Source organism: Schistocerca nitens, chromosome 12, assembly GCF_023898315.1.
Source record: "Schistocerca nitens isolate TAMUIC-IGC-003100 chromosome 12, iqSchNite1.1, whole genome shotgun sequence".
NCBI lineage: Eukaryota > Metazoa > Arthropoda > Insecta > Orthoptera > Acrididae > Schistocerca > Schistocerca nitens.
Window position 1 is genome coordinate 34583841 of NC_064625.1, and position 26533 is coordinate 34610373.

Here is a 26533-nt window from a genome sequence, read left to right on the forward strand (position 1 = left end):
AGTGAAACAAAGACTGCTCTGTGCGCATTCGCGCCAAAACGGTTACAAGTAAGTCAAAGACTATGACAGTCTCACAGAAATGAATGCACACAAGTACCATATCACTGTAATATATCGATACATCGGAGTACCTATACATTAATAAAACCAAATGTGAATATTGTCACAAAAATGTGTCTGTTACTTCGCAGAAAAGTAGTACGATGTTACTCGTATCGAGAACTGCGGTTGGAGTGTCGTAATGGTCACGTACATAAAGAACCATTACAAGGTGTATTAGACTATGAATGATGATGACTGATCACGTCACCTGGTGGCCATAGCTGGAACTGGACGGTGACGCTGTGACGCATGGAAATCATGCACCCCATATTCTGGACATTATTGCTAATACGCTAGTTACTTTACGTTTATAACGTGTTAAATAGGGAAAGTTTAATTATAACGCCTGGTAATCAGTTACGCTCCTGTCACACTTTCTTGGGGTACTCCAGAAATTACCTTTACATTCCGTTCCGTTATGGGCAACGTGTTGAGGTCTGTCTGCAAGGAAATCTCGAATCCAGTCGCAAATCTGGACCGATACTCGATAAGCTTGTATTTTTGTCACTAAACGGCAGTGCTGGACTGTGTCAAATGCCTTCCCGAAAGCCGGCCGGGATGGCCGGGCGGTTCTAGGCGCTACAGTCTGGAACCGCGCGACCGCTACGGTCGCAGGTTCGAATCCTGCCTCAGGCATGGATGTGTGTTATTTCCTTAGGTTCGTACGGTTTAAGTAGTTCTAAGTCTAGGGGGACTGATGACCTCAGAAGTTGAGTCCCATAGTGCTCAGAGCCTTTTGAACCTTCCTGAAATGTCAGGGAACATTGTCAACACTGCTATAGATCTGATGGAGGAACAGGGCGAGCTGAGTTTCGTCATATTTGTGTTTGCAGAATCCATGGTGATTATTGTAGAGATTTTCGTTCTCCAAAAATGTCATAATTCTCTAGCGTAAATCCTGTTCCTCAATTCTATAACAGACTGACGTTAACAATGTACGCCTAAAATTACGTGCACCCGTCCTACGACCCTTATTGAAAACGGGAATGACCTGAGCTTTTCTCCAGTCACTACGTACATTTCGCCGCTCTGGCGATCTGCGATAAACTGCTGGTAGAAGGGGAGCAAGTTCTTTCGCTTAATCTTTCTACAGTGTGGCAGGAATGTAATCCGGTTCTAATGCCTTTCCAATGCTAAGCGATCTCTGTTTCTTTTCTGTTCCGCGATCGGCTTTCTGAATTCTGCCATTTCCAAGTTTGTACGATGAGTGAAAGGAGGGAGTGTATCACGATTTTCCACTATGAGCGCATTTTCGAAGACTGAATTAGTTATATTCCATTTTGATGCTGGTTTGGTTACTGAGTGCTGGAAAAAGGATTTCGACCTGCTTGCTGATTTTACGTAAAACCAAAACCTCTTATGGTTTTCAGTCAGATCGGTTGACAAAATTTTCTTTCAAATTCACTGAAGTCGTCTTTCATTGCTCACGATTACGCTGATTGTCTCTTCGTTCAGCTCATGTTTATCTGCTAGGTTCTGGCTTATCTTGAATTTGTGATAAAGCTCTCTTTGTCTACGTAGCCTATTCGTGGTTTCATTGCCGTTCAACGTCTTTCCATAGATGCTCACAGCAGTAGCACGCGAATAGACTAGCTTCGCCTTTTCTGAGATACTCTTTCACTAGCGCCGAGCTATAACAGCCTGTCCTTGTCAAAGTTCCTTATACACTACTGGCCATTAAAATTGCTACACCACGAAGAGGACGTGCTACATACGCGAAATTTAACCGACAGGAAGAAGATGCTGTGATGTGCAAATGATTAGCTTTTCAGAGCATTCACACAAGGTTGGCGCCGGTGGCGACACCTGCAACTTGCTGACATGAGGAACGTTTCCAACCGATATATCATACACAAACAGCAGTTGACCGGCGTTGCCTGGTGAAACGTTGTTGTGATGCCGCCTGTAACGAGGAGACATGCGTACCATCACGTTTCCGACTTTGATAAAGGTCGGATTGTAGCCTATCGCGATTGCGGTTTATCATATCGCGACATTGCTGCTCGCGTTGGTTGAGATCCAATGACTGTTAGCAGAATATTTAATCGGTGGGTTCAGGAGGGTAATACGGAACGCCGTACTGGATCCTAACGGCCTCGTATCACTAGCAGTCGAGATAACAGGCACCTTATCCGCATGGCTGTAACGGATCGTGTAGCCACGTCTCGATCCCTGAGTCAACAGATGGGCACGTTTGCAAGACAACAACCATCTGCACGAACAGTTCGACGGCGTTTGCAGCAGCATGGACTATCAGCTCGGAGACCACGGCTGCAGTTACCCTTGACGCTGCATCACAGGCAGGAGCGCCTGCGATGGTGTACTCAACGACGAACGTGGGTGCACGAATGGCAAAACGTCATTTTTTCGGATAAATCCAGGTTCTGTTTACAGCATCACGATGGTCGCATCCGCGACATCGCGGTGAACGCACATTGGAAGCTTGTATTCGTCATCGCCATACTGGCGTATCACCCGGCGTGATAGTGTGGGGTGCCACTGGTTACACGTCTCGGTCACCTCTTGTTCGCATTGACGGCACTTTGAACAGTGAACGTTACATTTCAGATGTGTTACGACCCGTGGCTCCACCCTTCATTGGATCCCTGCAAAACCCTACATTTCAGCAGGAAAATTCTCAGGATCTATGTACCCAAATGGCGTGAAAATGTAATCACATGTCAGTTCTAGTATAATATATTTGTCCAATGAATACCCGTTTATCATCTGAATTTCTTCTTGGTGTAGCAATTTATATATTTAATGGCGCAGTACCATATGCGCCCTGTAGCACCCCTGGGACGATTATCCATTTTTTTCTGTTCCAGTTACACGGGATATTTAACCGTTCCTATTTCGATCTTCTAGGAATTGTGGAGGGGACTTAGCAGACAATGTATGGATCGCGAACCCATGTTCGGAAACGATTCTTTTGGCTGTGAAGTAAGCTCTAAGGTGGGATCACGTTCGTATCTCCCACTTCACCGTACCGACACGCAGGAGGCATTGCCCTCTGACTTGTGTGCTATGCAGGAGCTGACCAAAGTGCTGATTCTACTGTTCGCACCACGGTGACAATGCGAATTTTTACAAATCGGTTACTTCGAGGACGGCTCCAATCCACACGGCGTGTAACGTGCATTCCAGTGACCGAAAACCACCGCAATTTGCGACTGCAGTGGTGTCAAGCGAGAGGTCATTGGGAGGGCAGGATGTACGTCTGTTGTGGTTTCTGATGAAATCTGGTTCTGCCTCGGTACAAGTGGTGGTCGTGTGTTGGTTCGGAGGAGGTCAGTTGGCCTCCAACCAATCTGCCGGCGTGGTAGACACACTGGACCTACACCTGGAGGTATGGTCAGGGGTGCGATCTAGACTGAGAACAGGAGCTCTCCAATGATTGTCCCACGCACCCCAACTGCAAGTTCGTACGTCGATCAGGTGATTCGACCTGTTTTGCTACCATTCACGAACAGCATTCTAGGGGATGTTTTCAAGTAGGATAACGTTCGGCCGTACACCTCTGTTGAAAGGCTCGTTTACGATAGAGGACTGCAGCACCATCCCCCTTTCAGTTATCGAACAAACGAAAGGATGGCTGACATAGTGTTTAGTGTATCTGGGATTGTAAAACAGTTAAGAGCCTTAGATACCAGAAAGGTATCTAACGCAGACGGTATCCCCGTAAGATTTTATGTTGACTATGCTACAAATATAGCTCCATTCTTATCCGTCATCTATCAGAGATCATTGGAACGGCGGGAAGTTCCATTGGACTGGAGAAGGCCCAGTTCATAGCAATCTATAAAAAGGGTAGAAATGCACATAATTACCGGCCAATTTCACTGACATCGATTTGTTGTAGAATCATGGAACATATTTTGTGTTCAGACATAATGACCTTTCTAGACTCTGAGAAGCTCATCTGTAGGAACCAGCACGGTTTTAGGAAACAGCGGTCATGCGAGACACAGCTGGCCCTCTTTGTGCATGATATTCAACAGGCTCTAGATACCGGCTCCCAGGTTGATGCCATGTTTCTCGACTTTCGAAAGGCGTTCGACTCAGTTCCGCACTGTCGCTTGCTCCAAAAAGTGCGCGCTTACGGTCTATCCAATGACATAAGCGGTTGGATAGAAAGTTTTCTAACAGACAGGGAGCAGTATTGTAACAACTAAAACGGCTTCTGATACCAAATGTAACAGTTGTGTTACTAAATGTGACACTTCTGTCACTAAATGTAACTGGGTTTTCTCTTTTGATGCTGTCAATTGTCAGGATGAGCATTCTAAAGCATTCTGTCAGGGCGAAAATATTAAATAATTTAACTTTTCTCTCTTAACAACATGTGGGCAGGGTGGGTTCTTCCTTGGCTCGGGTATGAGGTCGAATGAAACATCATTTTTACATAAGATAACTTTTATTGAAGATTTGTACAACTGTATCTTACGGGATGTTCTGGTCCGGAGAGCGGCAGCTGTGTCGTTTGTGAAGTCTTCTGCTGCGGCAGAGGCAGCGGCGGCGGCGGCGGCGGCGTCTGATTACGCGTAGCGGTGTGTATCTCGTGTCGCCGTCTCGCCCAGCTGACTGGAGACGCGCAGCGCGAGGTGGCCCGTTTAATTATTGCGAGCGAAATCGTGCATCGGATGATACCTTGGGTGTCGCGTCCCAGTGTTTCTCTTCTCTAAGCGGCCGCGTGTGTTCTGCGTCGGCCAGCGGAGCGGCGCGGCGGGGGAAGGCCAGTGTGGCGGACTCGAACCACGGACTCCCGCTTGCCAGTCTTCGGCTGTCAGGTCTTCATCCCAGCTCACAGGTGACTACTGATGTGAGGCCGTCTCCTTCCCGTCCTCACGAGTCACCCGGGTATGTAAAAACCAGACTTCAAATACCTTTTAACTTCTGTCTTCTGGCGCCGCGGCTGCTGCTTGCTATTCCATTACAGCGGCGGACTTGGTGCGTCTGTGCATGATGCAGTCTCTTCTTGCACGACAGTCTTCAGCACCGAAACTGACTGAAAACTAATGCTACTTCTTCGTCTTCTTCGTCTCCATCTCCGTCTCCGTCTCCGTCTTCGTCTTAATCTCTGTCTTCGTCTTAATCTCCGTCTTCATCTGTCTGGCCCACTGCGTCTCGCGTATTTATTCACTTCAGTTTACTGGAGGTGAACGACTTCACGGTCATTGCCTCTTCTGTCACGTTGAAAAGCTTCTCGAAGAATCTTCTTAACGTCGGTCATTGGCTCTTGGGATGTAGGCGAGGGCCTTTGCTCACATACGACAACTGAGAAACACGTGAGCCGGTCGGGCGATGCCCTGACGGCTGAATCGACAGCGCCCGCTTATGTGGAACTTGCTGACTTCATGGTCATTGTCTCTTCTGTTCTGCTGTTTTCCCCGCTGAATGCCAGTACGTAACTCTCTAAACTAAACCAAGTTTTTCATTTATATCCTAATTTCTAGTTCACTTTGATTTCACTGATTTATTTACTTAAGTACCACTCAACATTCCTCCACCCTTCGGAGAAATTCGCCCTCGAATTTACCACTCAACATTCCTCCACTCTTCACACGGCAAAAGCACTAACATAAGCAATGAAAACTCTCGACTTAGAATATTACACACGTTTCACATTAAGTATGTTGAACATACTTTATCATTTTACAAAAGCAATGTACGCTCATGAATCACATAGTTCACACATAAATGGTTATAATAAGTGTAACAAATCTTGGTGACAATGAATAAACAGAAAATAGATTTTTCACTTAGAAAATTAGATAGCAACACCTGTTTAATGTACCCTATACTAATGCAAGAATATCTATTCTACAGTATTGTTTATTTTAACATGAGTCTGTTTAATAAAGAATGAAGTACAATAAACAAAATTAATATACTAATGCTCAAGAGTAACCACTGAAGTACACCAGTTAAGAGTGTGGCATCCAGTTAACAGGGATTTGATGAAGTGGTATATTATTATTTGGCTTATTTTTTCGTCTTAGATAAAAGAAAACTGTACAAAGCAGAAACACCAACACAAAGGTTCCAGATATACCCGTTCCTAGCATTATAATATTTGTTTTGCGTTCACCTTTTAATTTTAAGACATGTTGCATCATAACATTGGCATCAATTTTGCCTTGCTGTGAGTTTATGAACATATCTTATGACTTCAGAAGGGAACTGTCAAGGGAGTAATTGAGGTAGGATAGGTTTTGTGTAGGAAATGCTTGCATGGCGTTTTCTGAAAAAAGCAAACAACATGGTTATGGACCTACCAACCTAGTAAAAACGAAAACAAAGAAAAGAAGGAATACATTGTTAACTACAAGATCTACATGTTTCTACGATCAACTTTTCCTTCTTAAAAAATAAACCATTATCATTTATTAATTATTTACATTTGTACATTATCCACAGTCTACTAAGATTCCACTAGGACATTCGCACTCTTGATCGAAGATTGTATGGTGCCATGTCTGTATGTTGTGCTGGCGTGGCCACTCTTTTCCTTTTACGGGAACTTCCTCCACCCTTCGGAAAAGCAGACACTATTGTTGAAGGAATTACATCTGGAGCGCCCTTAAAAGGTTTTAAACGACTTGCATGGATAATAGTAGTTCGGGTGGGCAGTTGCAATTTAACGTTGACTGGTGACGCGATCTCAATAATTTGGTAAGGACCTCTGTAGTTTGTTACAAATTTCTTCGTTTTTCCTTTCGCTATGTAAGGAGTTGAAAGCATAACCCACTGACCGATTTTGTAATTTGGATATTTACCTTGTGCATTACCTAATCTTTCCTGTCGTTCCAAAGCCTTTGTATTAGATTTTTGAACCTTTTTCCATACATCCTTCATCACTCGACTGAAATCTCTTACTGTTTCTCCGACTTTTCCGTTTTTCTGCCTGATTACATCAAAAGGGGACGGCATTTTTCTGCCATAGACCACTTCATAAGGTGACATGCCAGTTGTTTCATGCGTTTTGGCGTTGTATACCGACACGATTATTGGTAAATACGTATCCCAATTAGAATGTTGTTCGTTAATATAATAACTAAGCATCTTGCCAATTGTCCGATGAACTCTTTCTGTGCGCCCGTTGCACTGAGGGTGTAACGGAGTTGTGCGTAATTTGCGTATTTTTAGTAAGTGGCAAAGCTGTTTCATTAGTTCAGACATAAAATTAGATCCCTGATCTGTGATAATAGCTTCAGGTACGCCAAATTTAAGTATCCAGTTGTTAACTAAAGCTTGGGCAACTGTATTTGCTTGCTGATCTGGGAGACTCACCATAGCTAGGTAGCGTGAAAAGTGATCTATAATTGTAAGAACATACTTATTACCAGCAGGTGTTTTATGAAATGGCCCGTAGAGATCCACTCCGCAGATTTGATATGGACATGAAGCCTCGGGGAGCCTCTGTAAGGGTATTTTTGAACGAGAAAGTTCAGCTCGTTGTGCGCACGCAATGCAATTACGAACGTACTGCGCAACATCCTGCTTTCTGGTTTGCCACCAAAATCGCTCTGCTACACGTCTTTCGGTTGTCCGCTGTCCACCGTGTCCTGCAAGGATATGATCGTGGGCCTCTGCCATTATTTCTTGTCTAAGGTGTTGGGGAACAACAATTCGCGGTCCAAGTTTTGTTTTACGGCATAATACACCATCTTCAAAGCAAAATTGTTTTTGAGTTGCGATTTTTTTGCATTCTGTATCCTGATCTTGTGCCCTTCTCCAGTCCTCAGTATCTCGGCCTGTTGCTTCCAAAAGTGCTATTTTCCGACTTAGGCAATCTGCATTCGTGTGTTTTTTGCCTGGTTTATGGATAACTTCGAAATCCATTTCGGAAAGACATAGGGCCCAACGCGTGAGACGACTAGATGGATCCTTTAATCCAAGCAACCATTTTAAAGCTGCGTGGTCTGTAATAACCTTGAATTTCTTACCATACAAGTAGCATTTAAAGTATTTGATACCATAAATAACACTTAACAATTCTTTCTCCGTTGTGGAATAATTTCTTTCTGCCGTTGTTAGTTGTCTCGAAGCGTAGGCTATGGGGTGTTCCGCGCCATTAATATTCTGACTCAAAACAACTCCTACTGAATGACCACTTGCGTCACAGGATAAAATAAATTCTTTATTATAATCTGGGTAGGCTAATACTGGACTGTGTGTTAACTTATCTTTAAGGGTTTGAAATGCTGATTCACAATCTTCAGACCAATGAAATTTTGCACCCTTTTTTAATAATTGGGTTAAGGGTCGGGCAATTTCAGCAAAATTTTGGACATATTTCCGGTAGTACGATGCGAGACCAATGAAACTTTGTACTTCCTTAACGCGTTGTGGTGTTGGGAAGTCCTTAACTGCCGAAATTAATCGAGGATCTGTTTTAATTCCTTTTTCACTAATGACATGCCCTAGGTATGTAACCTCTGTCAATGCAAAACAACATTTTTCCATATTTAATGTTAATTTAGCTTTTCTAAGTCTCTGAAAAACATTACGCAGACGCACAGCATGTTCGTTAATGTCTTTGGAGAATACAATAATATCGTCTAGATATACACAACATTGTTGAGTTTTGAGTCCTCGCAATACTCCATCGAGTAGTCTTTGAAAAGTTGCTGGTGCATTTTTCAAACCGAAAGGCATTCTTTTAAATTGCCAATGGCCTCCAGGGGTAGAAAATGCTGTTTTATGCCTATCTTCAGGAGCAACTTCCAATTGATGATATCCGCTACGTAGATCGATTGTTGAAAAGTATTTACTGTTACCCAAACTGTCAATGATATCCGTAATGTTTGGAAGAGGATAAACATCTGAGATAGTTTGTTTGTTAAGGTGTCTGTAGTCACAACAAAATCTATATCGTTTCGTACCGTCGGGAGACTTCTTTGGAATAATTACAATATTTGAATTATAAGGCGAATCAGAATATTCTATAATTCCATCTTTTAGATGCTGTTCTATAAATTCATCCAGTACTGGCTGTAAGTGATGCGCAACTCTATAAGGCTTCCTATAAACTGGGGGGGCTATTTCCTGTTGGGATCCTATGCTGTGTGATATCTGTTGCTGGCAGTGGACCTTCTGCATTAAATAAATCTTGAAACTCAACTAAAACTGCTTCTATCGTGTCTCTATCCTTTCCTTTCAAATGTTCAATCTTCTGGCGTAATGCGGTTTTATAGGCGTCTGGTTTCTGACCATCATTAATATCTGACCAAATGAATTCTTCTTCTTCAAAAGTACTGACTGTAGTTACTAATATTCCCTTATGCAACTCTTTGTCCTCCACTCCGAAATTGTCAATATGTACCGGTACTTTTCTTTCTCCCTCAACGTCTTGAACCCGTACAACACTTCTACGTACAAAACAATGTGATACGTCTAATTCCTCATTTTCCTCTAAAGGCTCTATTAGACACACTGTATCTGTAGGTACCTCGGGGTCAACGGTCATCCAGACAAGTTTTCCTGAGCCAGATGGTATCTGATCCCGCGAATCAACCTTCAAGGACGTTGCACGCAGTGTAGTTGATTTCGCCTTCCGGTTGGGGAAATCTTGCGGCAGCGGGCCCTTTGCAGCGGTGTCACATAGCTGAAACACTATTCCGCTAAGTTCTACAGTTTGCTGTCTGAGGTCAATTTTAGCGTGATGTTTATTCAGGAAATCCAGTCCTAGGATCGCGTCGTACCCGTCAGTTACTTTTGTTACCACTTCTACATCTTCCTGAAATTGTACACCGTGAATATAGAAAATCAATGATGTACATCCTAATGACTTCACTGTACCTCCTCCTACTCCACTCAATCTATACCTTGGAGGGTCATATTTCTTTTCTCCAATACATTCATTACTTACTATTGATACGTTTGCGCCTGTATCCACTAGTATCCTTGCCTCTTTATCCTGTATGGTAGCAGATAACCAGCATTCCGCCTTCACATTCGCCTTAATGGCATGAAATTTTATTGGGAACGCCTGGCGGCGGTTCCGACATTCCCGTTGGAGTTTAACTGATTTCTATTTCCAAAAACTTTCTTAGACCTGCATTCCTTGAATGTGTGACCTATTCTTTGACAATTAGTGCATTGAGGTTGTCTGCAGTTTTTTGCTATATGGCCCTGTCGATCGCACCTAAAACATCGTACTCCTGCTGAAAATACATTTCGCTTCTCCTTGTATCTGGTGGCAATGTCAATTTCTTCGAAAGCTGTCGCCACAGATACAGCTTCCGCTAAATTTTTAGGAAACTCTGCCCTGACACGACGGGACGTTTCAGGAGGCAACCCACGTAAAAATGTATCCAGAGCTCTATTTTCTGCCTCTTGTAAAATAACTTTATTTGCTTCATCACTAGTTGTCAACTGATAGGTGTTAATATTAACTTTTCTAATCCTATGTACAAAGCTTTCTAAAGACTCGTTTTGCCTCTGAGTGATAGTGTTTAATTTTTCTCTATAAAATCTACAGCTGTTCTGTTTTTGAAAACGTTTAAACAATCCTTTCTTCAATTCCTCAAATGTTGGAGCATTCCGTAATTCTTCATGGTATAAGACGTGTGCTTTAGCCTCTCCTGTCAATCTTAACTTTGTCATTTGTAAGAGCTGTTCCTCTGACCATGATCCTAACTTTGCAGCTGCTACTAAATCATCAAAAAAGGCTGTTATGTCCTCGCCAGGTTTACCTGAAAAAGGAGTTACTAAGGCTGCTGCTGAGGAATCTAGGGTGGGAGGGATTGAACTGGTTTGCCTAACCTCACTCAACTGTTTAAATAAAGCATTATTATCACTTTTAAGCTGTGCTATCTGATTAACTAAGCTCTGAATAGCTTCATCAGTAGAAACCGCTTGTGGTGCTGACTCTGACTTTGTACGATTTCGTGTCATCATTTTACAAACTATTAGTTACACAATATTACCACACTGAATTCAAAAGATGTTTAAATATTTTCGACAAACTCTTAAAATTATGAGAGAGAATACGCATCTAAATAAAGAAAATATTACGACTGCTATGCAAACCTCTATCCTTTCACACATTAAACAATACTAACTGTGGACCTTTAGTGACTGTCATTCACACCTCATATTGAGCCAAGTGTTTTTTCTCTGACACCAAATGTAACAACTTGGACGGCTTCTGATACCAAATGTAACAGTTGTGTTACTAAATGTGACACTTCTGTCACTAAATGTAACTGGGTTTTCTCTTTTGATGCTGTCAGTTGTCAGGATGAGCATTCTAAAGCATTCTGTCAGGGTGAAAATATTAAATAATTTAACTTTTCTCTCTTAACAACATGTGGGCAGGGTGGGTTCTTCCTTGGCTCGGGTATGAGGTCGAATGAAACATCATTTTTACATAAGATAACTTTTATTGAAGATTTGTACAACTGTATCTTACGGGATGTTCTGGTTCGGAGAGCGGCAGCTGTGTCGTTTGTGAAGTCTTCTGCTGCGGCAGCGGCGGCGGCGGCGGCGGCGTCTGATTACGCGTAGCGGTGTGTATCTCGTGTCGCTGTCTCGCTCAGTTGACTGGAGAAGCGCAGCGCGAGGTGGCCCGTTTAATTATTGCGAGCGAAATCGTGCATCGGATGATACCTTGGGTGTCGCGTCCCAGTGTTTCTCTTCTCTAAGCGGCCGCGTGTGTTCTGCGTCGGCCAGCGGAGCGGCGCGGCGGGGGAAGGCCAGTGTGGCGGACTCGAACCACGGACTCCTGCTTGCCAGTCTTCGGCTGTCAGGTCTTCATCCCAGCTCACAGGTGACTACTGACGTGAGGCCGTCTCCTTCCCGTCCTCACGAGCCACCCGGGTATGTAAAAACCAGACTTCAAATACCTTTTAACTTCTGTCTTCTGGCCCGCGGCTGCTGCTTGCTATTCCATTACAGCGGCGGACTTGGTGCGTCTGTGCATGATGCAGTCTCTTCTTGCATGACGGTCTTCAGCACCGAAACTGACTGAAAACTTCTTCGTCTTCTTCGTCTCTTCTCTCCGTCTCCGTCTTCGTCTCCGTCTCCGTCTTCATCTGACTTCCTCCGACTTCATCTGTCTGGCCCACTGCGTCTCGCGTATTTATTCACTTCAGTTTACTGGAGGTGAACGACTTCACGATCATTGCCTCGTCTGTCACGTTGAAAAGCTTCTCGAAGAATCTTCTTAACGTCGGTCGTTGGCTCTTGGAATGTAGGTGAGGGCCTTTGATCCCATGTGACGACTGAGAAACACGTGAGCCGGTCATTGCCTCGTCTGTCACGTTGAAAAGCTTCTCGAAGAATCTTCTTTACGTCGGTCATTGGCTCTTGGGATGTAGGCGAGGGCCTTTGCTCACATACGACAACTGAGAAACACGTGAGCCGGTCGGGCGATGCCCTGACGGCTGAATCGACAGCGCCCGCTTATGTGGAAGTTGCTGAGTTCACGGTCATTGTCTCTTCTGTTCTGCTGCTCGGCCCGCTGTTTGCGAGTATGTAACTCTCTAAACTAAACCAAGTTTTTCATCTATATTCTAATTTCTAGTTCACTTTGATTTCACTAATTTATTTACTTAAGTACCACTCAACAATATATTGAACCATATGAAAAAAATTAAACAATTCCACAGCAACAATTTATACAGGGTGGTCCATTGATCGTGACCGGGCCAAATATCTCACGAAATAAGCGTGAAACGAAACAACTACAAAGAACGAAGCTTGTCTAACTTGAAGGGGGGAAACCAGATAGCGCTATGATTGGCCCTCTAGATGGCGCTGCCATAGGTCAAACGGATATCAACTGTGTTTTTTTAAAATACGAACCACCATTTTTTTATTACATATTCGTGTAGTACGTAAAAAAATATGAATGTTGGACCACTTTTTTCGCTTTATGATAGATGGCGCTGTAAGTCACAAACATGCTCACAATTTTAGACGAACAACTGGTAACAGGTAGGTTTTTTAAATTAAAATACAGAACGTAGGTACGTTTGAACATTTTATTTCGGTTTTTCCAATGGGATACATGTACCTTTGTGAACTTATCATTTCTGAGAACGCATGCTGTTACAGAGTGATTACCTGTAAATACCACATTAATGCAATAAACGCTCAAAATGATGTCCGTCAACCTCAATGCATTTGGCAATACGTGTAACGACATTCCTCTCAACAGCGAGAAGTTCGCCTTCCGTAATGTTCGCACATGCACTGACAGTGCACTGACGCATGTTGTCAGGCGTTGTCGGTGGATCACGATAGCAAATATCCTTCAACTTTCCCCACATAAAGAAATCCGGGGACGTCAGATCCGGTGAACGTGCGGGCCACGGTATGGTGGTTCGACGACCAATCCATCTGTCACGAAATATGCTATTCAATACCGCTTCAACCGCACGCGAGCTATGTGCCGGACATCCATCATGTTGGAAGTACATCGCCATTCTGTCATACAGTGAAACATCTTGTAGTAACATCGGTAGAACATTTCGTAGGAAATCAGCATACACTGCACAATTTAGATTGCCACCGATAAAATGGGGGCCAATTATCCCTCCTCCCATAATGCCGCACAATACATTAACCCGCCAAGGTCGCTGATGTTCCACTTGTCGCAGCCGTCGTGGATTTTCCGTTGCCCAATAGTGCATATTATGCCGGTTTACGTTACCGCTGTTGGTGAATGGCGCTTCGTCGTTAAACAGAATGCTTCCAAAAAATCTGTCATCGTCCCGTAATGTCTCTTGTGCCCAGTGGCAGAACTGTACACGACGTTCAGAGTCGTCGCCATGCAATTCCTGGTGCATAGAAATATCGTACGTATGCAATCGATGTTGATGTAGCATTCTCAACGCCGACGTTTTTGAGATTCCCGATTCTCGCGCAAGTTGTCTGCTACTGATGTGCGGATTAGCCGCGACAGCAGCTAAAACACCTACTTGGGCATCACCATTTGTTGCAGGTCGTGGTTGACGTTCCACATGTGGCTGAACACTTCCTGTTTCCTTAAATAACGTAACTTTCCGGTGAACGGTCCGGACTCTTGGATGATGTCGTGCAGGATACCGAGCCGCATACATAGCAAAACGCCCGTTGGGCATTTTGATCACAATAGCCATACATCAACACGATATCGACCTTTTCCGCAATTGGTAAACGGTCCATTTTAACACGGGTAATGTATCACGAAGCAAATACCGTCCGCACTGGCGGAATGTTACGTGATACCACGTACTTACACGTTTGTGACTATTACAGCACCGTCTATCACAAAGCGAAAAAAGTGGTTCAACTAAAACATTCATATTTCTTTACATACTACACGAATATGTAATAAAAATGGGGGTTCCTATTTTTAAAAAACGCAGTTGATATCCGTTTGACGCCGGCCGGAGTGGCCGAGCCGTTCTAGGCGCTACAGTCTGGAACCGCGCGACCACTACGGTCGCAGGTTCGAATCCTGCCTCGGGTATGGATGTGTGTGATGTCCTTAGGTTAGTTAGGTTTAAGTAGTTCTAAGTTCTAGGGAGCTGATGACCTCAGAAGTTAAGTCCCATAGTGCTCAGAGCCTTTTGAACCATTTTTTTATCCGTTTGACCTATGTCAGCGCCATCTAGCGGGCAAACCATAGCGCCATCTGGTTTCCCCCTTCAAGCTAGACGAGTTTCGTTCTTTGTATTTTTTTCGTTTGGTGCTTATTTCGTGAGATATTTGGCCCGGTCACTATCAGTGGACCACCCTATATATATATATATAGGGTGGTCCACTGATAGTGACCGGGCCAAATATCTCACGAAATAAGCATATATATATAGCTGTGGAATTTGTGGTCCAAAAACAGATCATTACTGTCTGACCGCCTCCACGGCACTGCTCTTACGATGCGATACGTCCTCTGTCTTCCCGCAGGCATCTTCCTGTCGGAGGGCCCGCAGTGGCTGGAGCAGCGGCGCCTCACCCTGAGGCAAATGCGAGACTTTGGCTTCGGCCGCCGCTCTGGACGGCTGGAGGCGGAGATCGAGGCAGAGCTGAGGGACCTGTTGGAGCTCATCCAAGGCGATCGGAAGGACGAGGTGAGTCTGCGGCTGACGTTCACTCCTGGTCCGCACCGCCACTCAACCGTCATACAGTATCCTCAATGGCAAAATGGCGCTGAGCACTATGGGACTTCACTTCTGAGGCCATCAGTCCCCTAGAACATAGAACTACTTAAACCTAACTAGCCTAAGGAAATCACACACAGCCATACCCGAGGCAGGATTCGAACCTGCGACCGTAGCGGTCGCGCGGTTCCAGACTGTAGCGCCTAGAACCGCTCGGCCACCCCGGCTGGCCCTCAATGCCAACCAGCATGGATTCCGAATAGATGAATCAAGCGATACCCAATTCGGGCTTCCCTCACATGAGAGCCAGAAAGTCACCGGTCTATACCTATCTACACACTCCTCAACACACCGTATCTTGCATGGTGGAGGGTACTTGGTACCAATTCCATTTCCTGCTCCAGTATTCGCAAGTCCTGTTAGGGAAAGACGAATGTCTACCTGGTGTCCATCCTAAGAGTCGTAAGACGCATTTTCTCTGGTGTTTCGGCAGATATTTACAAATTCGTTTTTGCAACGTGCAGCTGGAGTGAGCTCAAACAAATATTGCTCATGTGACTCCCAGTGTGCACGGAATGCCTCGGTTTGTTTGCTATTCTAAACAAAATTATTTCTAACACGTTTACTTACCCATTCGACAGAGATCTATCATATTAGTCTAGCGCGATATTCGTTTTATCTACCAGATGATCAAAAAGTCACTATAAATTTGAAAACTGAATAAATCACGGAATAATGTAGATAGAGAGGTACAAATTGACACACATGCTTGGAATGACATGGGGTTTTATTAGAACCAAAACACACAAAAGTTCAAAAATGTCCGACAGATGGTGCTTCATCTGATCAGAATAGCAATAATTAGCATAACAAACTAAGACAAAGCAAAGAAGATGTTCTTTACAGGAAATGCTCAATATGTTCACGATCATTCCTCAACAATAGCTGTAGTCGAGGAATAACGTTGTGAACAGCACTGTAAAGCATGTCCGGAGTTATGGTGAGGCATTGGAGTCGGATGTTGTCTTTCAGCATCCCTAGAGATGTCGGTCGATCACGATACACTTGCGACTTCAGGTAACCCCAAAGCCAATAATCGCACGGACTGAGGTCTTGGGACCTTGCAGGCCAAACATGACGAAAGTGGCGGCTGAGCACACGATCATCACCAAACGACGCGCGCAAGAGACCTTTCACGCGTCTAGCAGAATGGGATGGAGCGCCATCCTGCATAAACATCGTACGTTCCAGCAGGTGTTTATCAGCCAGGCTGGAGATGATGCGATTCTGTAACATATCGGCGTACCTCTCACCCATCACGGTAGCAGTTACTGACGTTTTGCTGTCCAGCGCCATCTGTCGGACATTTTGTGAACTTTGTTTGTTTGGTTCTAATAAAAGTCCATTTCATTCCAAACATATGTGTCAATTTTTACCTCTCTATCTACATTATTCCGTGGTTTAGTACGTTTTCAAATTTATACTGACTTTTTGATCACCCGGTATATGCATTAACAGGGACAGTAAAACAGGAAGAATAACCAGTACTGTAGTACTGCCCTAGCTTGCTCGCTCTTTTCGACCCCCATGCAGCAGCGCTGCTTATTCGCTGCTTGAGTACTGGTTATACTTCTTTTTTTACTGTCCCTGTTAATGCAGATAGATAAAAGGAATATCGCGCTACACTAATTTTCCACTGCACTGTCGAATGAGCAAGTATTGAAAGAGCTTCAGAATAATTTTGTTGGTAACGGAAAACAAACCGACGGTTTCCGTCGACACTGGACATCGTATCACAGACGTGATCATCGTATTTGTTTGGGCTGACTCCACCTGCACTTTGCAAAACCGAATTTGCAAATAAATTACTGGCTATTAAAATTGCTACACCACGAAGATGACGTGCTACATACGCGAAATTTAACCGACAGGAAGAAGATGCTGTGATGTGCAAATGATTAGCTTTTCAGAGCATTCACACAAGGTTGGCGCCGGTGGCGACACCTGCAACTTGCTGACATGAGGAACGTTTCCAACCGATATATCATACACAAACAGCAGTTGACCGGCGTTGCCTGGTGAAACGTTGTTGTGATGCCTCGAGTAACGAGGAGAAATGCGTACCATCACGTTTCCGACTTTGATAAAGATCGGATTGTAGCTTATCGCGACTCCGGTTTATCGTATCGCGACATTGCTGCTCGCGTTGGTCGAGATCCAATGACTGTTAGCAGAATATGGAATCGGTGGGTTCAGGAGGGTAATACGGAACGCCGTACTGGATCCCAACGGCCTCGTATCACTAGCAGTCGAGATAACAGGCACCTTATCCGCATGGCTGTAACGGATCGTGTAGCCACGTCTCGATCCCTGAGACAACAGATGGGGACGTTTGCAAGACAACAACCATCTGCACGAACAGTTCGACGACGTTTGCAGCAGCACGGACTATCAGCTCCGAGACCACGGCTGCAGTTACCCTTGACGCTGCATCACAGGCAGGAGCGCCTGCGATGGTGTACTCAACGAGGAACCTGGGTGCACGAATGGCAAAACATTTTTTCGGATAAATCCAGGTTCTGTTTACAGCATCATGATGGTCGCATCCGCGACTTCGCGGTGAACGCACATTGGAAGCTTGTATTCGTCATCGCCATACTGGCGTATCACCCGGCGTGATAGTATGGGGTGCCATTGGTTACACGTCTCGGTCACCTCTTGTTCGCATTGACGGCACTTTGAACAGTGAACGTTACATTTCAGATGTGTTACGACCCGTGGCTCCACCCTTCATTGGATCCCTGCGAAACCCTACATTTCAGCAGGCTAATGCACGACCGCATGTTGCAGGTCCTGTACGGACCTTTCTGGATGCAGAAAATGTTCGACTTCTGCCCTGGCCAGCACATTCTACAGATCTCTCACCAACTGAAAACGTCTGGTCAATGGTGGCCGAGCAACTGGCTAGTCACAATACGCCAGTCACTACTCTTGATGAACTGTGGTATCGTGTTGAAGGTGCATGGGCAGCTGTACCTGTACACGCTATCCAAGCTCTGTTTGACTCAATGCCCAGGCGTATGTGGGCCGTTATTATGGCCAGAGGTGGTTGTTCTTGGTACTGATTTCTTAGGATCTATGCACCCAAATTGCGTGAAAATGTAATCACATGTCAGTTGTAGTATAATATATTTGTCCAATGAATACCCGTTTATCATCTGCATTTCTTCTTGGTGTAGCAATTTTAATGGCCATTAGTGTATCTACGGAAACACCGGAAAAAATGTCACTGACGACCGTGGGAGAGATACCTAGTATGTGCCTTCAGAGGAGCTGTTACTGTTGCTGCGCGATATGTGTATTGCTGGCAGTAGAATCGTTGTGCAGTCTGCCGCAAATGACGGTTCTGTAAACTTCCTCAATAACGTTACATGAGAAGAATGTAATCTCGCTCAATTTGCGAGTGGAACGGGAAAGGGAATGACAATTTCGAGCCAATAATTTCTTATTTGAAAATATTTTGCTTAGCATCCTCTCCCATTTGCATGACTGTGACACCAAAGGTGTGGAAACACGTCTGACACGCAATATTCCCCCAGAGGAATACCTGGAGTGTTGATGTCCTGACTGATCGCTCTGCGCCGGTCGGAGTGGCCGAGCGGTTCTAGGTGCCACAGTCTGGAACCGCGCGACCGATATGGTCGCAGGTTCGAATCCTGCCTCGGGTATGGATGTGTGTGATGTCCTTAGGTTAGTTAGGTTTAAGTAGTTCTAATTTCTAGGGGACTGATGACCTCAGAAGTGAAGTCCCATAGTGCTCAGAGCCGTTTGAACCTTTTTCTGATCGCTCTGCGTGTGTCATCTCACAACACATACAGTTCGAGTGCGGCTCGTGAGCATCGTGACATTTCGGCAGGCGGTGGCCCGACAATCACCAGGAGGGGACGGCTCGCGTCGTGTTCTGCTGCCCGAAGCGCTGTTCCCCACGTTCATCAACTCCATCTTGGCGGTGTACACGGGGGCCAGGCTTCCACGCTCCGCAGACGAGACGGCTCGTCGCCTGGGCAAGGCCGGCATGAGGTTCCAGCGGCACGGAGACACGACGGGGGGCTTCCTCACCATCCACTCGTGGCTGGCCAGAGTGGCGCCTGTGCTGTCCGGATACCGGGACGGACTGGAGGGCTCTCTCCAGATGAGGACCTTCCTGGAGGTGAGTCTGCTGAGAGAAGGTAGCCCCAGTGACAAAGCTTTCTTAGCATGCACTCGTGGCTGCCCTGGCTCTCTGCATACTGGGATGGACTGGAGGTGAGTCTACTGACTCGAGTGTCGGAGAAGGTAGCCCCAGTGACAAAGGTTCCTCCGCATACACTTGTGGCTAGGCTGGGCTGTGTGGATAATGAAACGAACTGGAGGGTTCTCTCCAGATGAGGACCTTCCTGGAGGTAAGTCTGCTGACACAAGTATTGGAGAAGGTAGCCCCAGTGACAAAGATTCCTCCGCATACACTTGTGGCTGGGCTGGACTGTGTGGATAATGAAACGAACTGGAGGGTTCTCTCCAGATGAGGACCTTCCTGGAGGTAAGTCTGCTGACACAAGTATTGGAGAAGGTAGCCCCAGTGACAAAGATTTCTTAGCATACACCCGTGGCTGGCCTTGCTCCTTGCATACTGGGATGGATTGGAGGCTTCCCTCCAGATGAGGACCTTCCTGGAGGTGAGTCTACTGACACAAGTGTCGGAGAAGGTAGCCCCAGTGACAAAGATTCCTCCGCATACACTCGTAGCTGGGCTGGACTGTGTGGATAATGGAACGAACTGGAGGGTTCTCTCCAGATGAGGAACTTCCTGGAGGTGAGTCTGCTGCTGACACAAGTATTGGAGAAGGTGGCCCCAGTGACAAAGCTTTCTCAGCATACACTCGTGGCTGGCCTGGCTCCTTGCATACTGGGATGGATTGGAGGCTTCTCTCCAGATGAGGACCTTCCCCTGGAGGTGAGTCTGCTGACACAAGTCTTGTAGAAGGTAGCTCGATTCACAAGGCTTTCTCAACAGACACTCATGGCTGGCCCGGGCTGTGTGGATAGTGGGATGGACAGGAAGGCTCTCTCCAAATGACAGCCTGTGTGGAGGTGAGTCCCCTGGCTTCAGGTACAGGGTGCCCCACATAAAACCAGCACTCCTCATACCCGAGATTCAAATAACAATGAACTAACTTAAAAAATAATAGGTAATACTAACTTTAAAGTTACCTGTTTATACGAGAGGCTGGAAGTGGTGCCTGTGGGCATCCAGGCATCGATGGCTTTGTTTGATGATGTTATCGCCGGCCAGTGAGACCGAGCGGTTCTAGGCGCTTCAGTCTGGAACCGCGCGACCAGTATGGTCGCAGGTTCGAATCCTGCCTCAGGTATGGATGTGTATGATGTCCTTAGGCTGGTTAGGTTTAAGTATTTCTAAGTTCTAATGGACTGATGACCTCAGAAGTTAGGTCCCATAGTGCTCAGAGCCATTGAACAATTTTTTTCTTTGATGTTATCAGCAGAACGCTGTAAATCTGCAGGTGTGATGTTGTTAATTTCTCTAGTAATGTTTTGTTTAAGATCGTCTACTGTGTGGGGATTGTCAACATGCACTTTGCTGCTTAGTGTGTCCCACAAATAAAAACTAAACGGTGTTAAGTCCATGGCCTTCGTATGCCAGAGGCTTCTACTGACAATTCTGTCTTCAGGGGATACTTTGGTGATATGCCCCATACTTTGGCTTGATATCTGAGCAGTTGCTCAATCCTGTTCGAATACTGCATACAGCTTCTCTGCATCTGTTAATTGTACATACAAAGAGTCAAAGATCTCTAGATTTCTGGCAGTGTTTAAGACGGAAATATGGGGCCAAAAAAGTATATGCCGGACAATGTGCACCAAACCCCTATCTGCTCTGCGAGGAGAGGTTTTTAGTGCAGAATATATGGTTGTCCTGTGACCAGTATCTGGAATTCTGATAGTTTAAATAACCGGACAAACTAAACTGGGCCCCATTGAGATGAAGTAAAGCAATGGGTCCAAGTTACTATTAACAAATGAGGTTAACAATAATGAACTCTTTTTTTTTCGTGATCCCCAAATTTCAACTCTTGTACCTCACTCACACGATAGGCTTTTAATGTCATATCTTTTAGCATGCGATGAGGTGGTGTACAAGATACACCATCTTGATGCAATAACCCCCTTATTGACTTGCAAGGATTTCTCGTAATGTCTGTGCGAATTCTGTCCCAGGGGTCCCCACTGTCGTCCGCCTATCCCTCTGCACATTCTGCACGGATCCTACAGTCTTCCACTTCTTGCACACATCTTGAATAGTGTCTACCAGTATACCTCGCTTGGAACATTTCTTTACAGCACTTGATGGAACTTGTCTCTAAGCAACACTCTACAATATCAATTCGCTGTTCTAGTGTCCAACAACTCGACAATACCCACTTCTCGCAACTAGTAACACACGAACACACAGCTGCACTCAACTTGAAACGTCCCCTTTGAACATTTATACAGGACTGTGCTTAAACTGACACACAATATTTTGTTAGCGCAACGCAATCTGACTTTCAGAATTCCCTACAAAAGAATGGCCCTGACTAACATTAAACTATACGTTTCACAAATCACTTACCTCACAAAAATCTTCGTTACTCCCACTACTGCAATACAGCAAGCGCCACTACTGCCAGCTAAATAAAAGATTCAAACTATGGAAGGCACTAACTACTGATAGGGATGGTTAGCAAGTGAAAGATATTAATAGAGAACAAACAATGTATTTACCTTGATATCACCATATATAAATATAGCAGTTCATGACAAATTTCAAAACTCCGCCATCTCTCTCCCCACATCCACCACTGCTGGCGGCTCACCTCCAACTGCGCAACGCTACGCGCTGTTCACAGCCAGCTGCCTAACACTACAATGGCGAGTATTACAACAATGCAAAGCAGCCACAGGCTGCACACAGCACAGCCAGTGATTTTCATACCAATAAAAAAACCTAAACAGCCTACTTGCAAACTTTCCGATAAAATGTAGTGAGACCACTTTCGAGACAGTGTTGACACTTCAGAAGCAATATGACTAGAGATAATTAACCGGCACATAAGGCATACCTATGTTGGACACCCTGTGTAATGTAGTTCTGTAGTGGACTGTTAAGGCAGCCAGTCCACAGTGAAGTAGCCGAAAGGGCACGCGTCAACTCACGCCGTCTGGCGTTAAGTCTGGAACAGGATACGTGATGAATGTGATAAAGAAAAGAACGTAGCTACTAGAACACTTAACTTTTATATTGTCCTTTGGTATACAGCATTCTGGATGATACAAGTGAGACTCTGTCTTGAGGTACATGCAACGTTACAAATGGTTAATGGCGCCTTGCTAGGTCGTAGCCATTAGCTGAAGGCTATTCTAATTGTCTCTCGGCAAATGAGAGAAATGCTTCGTCAGTGTAGTCGCTAGCAACGTCGTCGTACAACTGGGGCGAGTGCTAGTCAGTCTGTCGAGACCTGCCTTGTGGTGGCGCTCGGTCTGCGATCCTGACAGTGGCGACACGCGGGTCCGACATGTACTAATGGACCGCGGCCGATTTAAGCTACCACCTAGCAAGTGTGGTGTCTGGCGGTGACACCACAAGTTCTACCATCACTTAAATACCACAATTGGGGGGGGGGGGGTGTTCGGGCGTTCCTCATCATCGACTCGTGGCTGTAACCATTGTCCTTGAGCTATTCTGCTATTGGCATGGACTGGAGGCTCCTCTCCAGATGACGATCTTCATAAAGGTGAGTCTGCTGCAGCGAGTCACTCGTCAGAGACAGGTCTTGTAGTGGGCAGTCATCACCAGTGAGGGGTGCTTACTCCCCATCCCTGCCTGGCTAGCCAGAATGGTGTGTGGCTAACGAGGGTCTGTATGGAGGCAAATCTGCTGGGACCAGTCTTGTGCAAGGTAGGTCCGTTTGCACTCATTGTGAAAGTAAAGCTAAAAATGAAACAGTAAAATACACTGATCAGCCAGAACGCTATGACCACCGACCTACTATCGGTATAAACATATCCAGGCAATAGCAGCGTCATCTGATGACTGCGTCACCTGGCGAGGGATGACTGCTAGTCACACACACGCACAGTACATGTAGTATCAGTGAACGTGCTACCCTTGTGTGGAATGGGAAGGCGTGCGATCTATTTTGAGTTTGCGCCAGGACAGATTGTCATGGCCCACAGCCCATAGCTCGAGCATTTCGGAAACTGCAAGACTTTTCAGGTGTTGGAGGAGTGTTGTGTCGAGTGCTTTCAACACGTGGCGAAACTTAAGTGAAACCACATCCAGATATCGTGGGATTGGGCGACCACCCTTCATTACAGATATCGGATGTCGTAGACTGGGAAGTCTGTGGCGGAACTAACATCAGACTTTAATACTGGCCAGAGTACAAGTGTATCTGCAAACACAGTGCACCGAACATTCCTAACAATGGGCCTCCGCAGGCGACAACCTGTGCATGTACCAATGTTAACACCACGACATTGGCAGCTACGACTGAAATGGGCACGTGACCATGAGCACAGCGTTGCACAGTCTGATGAATTCCGATACCTTCTTCGTCATGCCGATTGGAGGACGCAAATCCGTCTTCTTCCAGGGAACATCTCCTGCACACCTGTACTATAGGATGGAGACGAGCTGGCGACGGCGCCATATTCTCTAGAGAACATTCATGTGGGTATCCGTGGTTCCAGTAAAGCTTCTGCAAGGCACCATGATGGCCAAGGAGTGTCATATACTGGTTCCAGACCACATACAGCAATTCATGACGATCATGTTTCCCGGCGAGAGTGGCCGTTCTCCACAAGATAAAGCTCCATGTCACAAGGCCAGGGGCATGGCAGAGTGGTTCGAGGAACAGAGTGGCGAGTTCCAGTTGATGTGCTGGTCCCCCAACACATCTGGGATGTGATTCAATGTCATCGCCGCCGGCCCGTGTGGCCGAGCTGTCCTAGGCGCTTCAGTCTGGAACTGCGCGACCGCTACGGTCGCAGGTTCGAATCCTGCCTCGGGCATGGATGTGTGTGATGTCCTTAGGTTAGTTAGGTTTGAGTAGTTCTAAGTTCTAGGGGACTGATGACCTCAGATATTTAGTCCTATAGTCCTCAGAGCCAATGTCATCGCCCCCTCTCCGGAATTTAAGGGAATTAGGTGACTTTGTGCAGATGTGGTGCCATCTCACTCCAGCGACCTACCCATGCCACAGCGCTTCCATGTCACGACGTGCCGGCACTGTTACCTGTGTCAAAGGTGTACATACCGGCTATTACGTAGGTGGTCATGAAAGAAGACCTGAAGGCTGCAGGAATAAAACTAACTAGATATGTCTGTAAGAAAAAAATTTAAGCAGAAATTCTCAAAAAGACAGGAACAGCTTGGCTGGACGATAGGAAAGTAGATCATTTTGAGTGAACGAAAGTAATTTAAAGCACAAAACAAACCTAAAAGAAAATCGTCAAAATGCCCTCTGTTCTCAATTTATATGCCAGTCATCTGCATCCTGTGTTTCTTTTGCACGTTTCGATGTCTGTCAGTTGTTTACTCCCGTATACTTATCACGCTCTGTCATTGCCCACAGAAACTGATCGAGGACCACAAGAATACCTATGAAGACGGCTACGAGCGTGGCTTCATTGACGCCTACCTCAGGGAGATCAAGCAACGAGAGCACACGGGAGAACCGACACCATTCACCAGTAAGTGTGCGTTACTCTACCCGATTACAATTACGCTCAGTCTGAGATTATACTGCCCGCATCTCGTGGTCGTGCGGTAGCGTTATCGCTTCCCACGCCCGGGTTCCCGGGTTCGATTCCCGGCGGGGTCAGGGATTTTCTCTGCCTCGTGATGGCTGGGTGTTGTGTGCTGTCCTTAGGTTAGTTAGGTTTAAGTAGTTCTAAGTTCTAGGGGACTTATGACCACAGCAGTTGAGTCCCATAGTGCTCAGAGCCATTTGAACCATTTTTTGAGATTATACTCTTTGATAACCTTCTTGTCCAAGGAAACGTAACGCTAATCTTCATTTCTTCCTTAAAACGGGCAACATATAACCGAAGCCGCTGAAACTAATTTTCTTCTGTAGTCGACGACCTCGACCCACATTAACGAGGGAATATTCCTAACTGTCAATACATGATCCTGATGCAACTTTGCGTGTGTACAGAGGGGCAAAATACTGCAATACGTATTTTTTTCTTCCCAATTTTACTTTTAAGGAGTAAAACTCATCCCGAAAGGTAATTTACAGTATTAGGTTCAGAGGGCATATTTCGAAACGATAATATATAAAATCATTTTTCATATAAAAGTTGTATGTAATTAAAGTTATATCCATCATCCTCCATGTAGTCCCGACTTCGCCCCCTTCCTATTTTCATCTGTTTACAAAACTTAAAGAACACCTTCGAGGACTTCAGTTTGATAGCGATGAAACGATGCAAGCAGAGTTGAGGTTGCGGCTCCGTCAACAATGTGGAACATTCAACAGTGACGGTGTCAACAAATTGGTGTCTCGTTGTGAGAAATGTGTTCGCCGCCAGGGTGACCATGTTGAGAAATAAATATGTAGAAATGAGGAACAACGATGTAGAATGTTAATGAAGTTTGTTTTATTTAAAAAGTTTTACGAGCTTTCCAGTAAAAGTTGGGAGGCATTACCTTTCATCAGCCCTCGTAGAACATGTCAAAGCTAGGACAATAAATACCAATTCCAAGTGGCATGGTATGAAAGTGGAATAAATACACTTTCTTCATTTAAGAGATAGTGACAAAACTGGCACAAAACATGTAAATGTACAATAAATTTAGGTGCGGATGATAATTCTTAGGCTTTTGTCGCCTCACAGCTTGTAAAAAATCTAGAATGAGATTTTCACTCTGCAGCGGACTGTGGGCTGATATGAAACTTCCCGAGTTCGAGTCTTGGTCCGGCATACAGTTTTAATCTGCCAGGAAGCTTCATGTAAAATATCTGTTTCCGAGACTTATTTACATTGATTACATTACTGCACTGAAAATGTGCAGAAAGTCAGATTTTTATGTAATAGTGACATTATTTGATATTAATAATAATCCACAGATATTAATAGGCTCTGCTATAAAAGTCATCAGTTAAATCCTTTAGGCTCTTCTGAAACTGAACCGCATTAGTAGTTAAACTTTTTATGAGTGCTGGCAAGCAAATGACAGACACGTTTCTGTGCCAAATTGAGTGACTTTAAATATTCGTGAAGATGATTCT

General features: G+C 45.2%; 1 protein-coding gene across 1 annotated transcript in view; it reads left to right on the plus strand.

The window, feature by feature from the left end:
• LOC126215161 (probable cytochrome P450 304a1) overlaps nucleotides 1-26533 on the plus strand; it is a 130464-nt gene that overhangs the window by 37571 nt on the left and 66360 nt on the right. The window contains exons 3-5 of the mRNA XM_049941831.1: nucleotides 15004-15167; nucleotides 19114-19407; nucleotides 24872-24989. Of these exons, the coding sequence (XP_049797788.1) occupies nucleotides 15004-15167; nucleotides 19114-19407; nucleotides 24872-24989 (576 nt within the window). The remainder of the gene's footprint in view (nucleotides 1-15003; nucleotides 15168-19113; nucleotides 19408-24871; nucleotides 24990-26533) is intronic.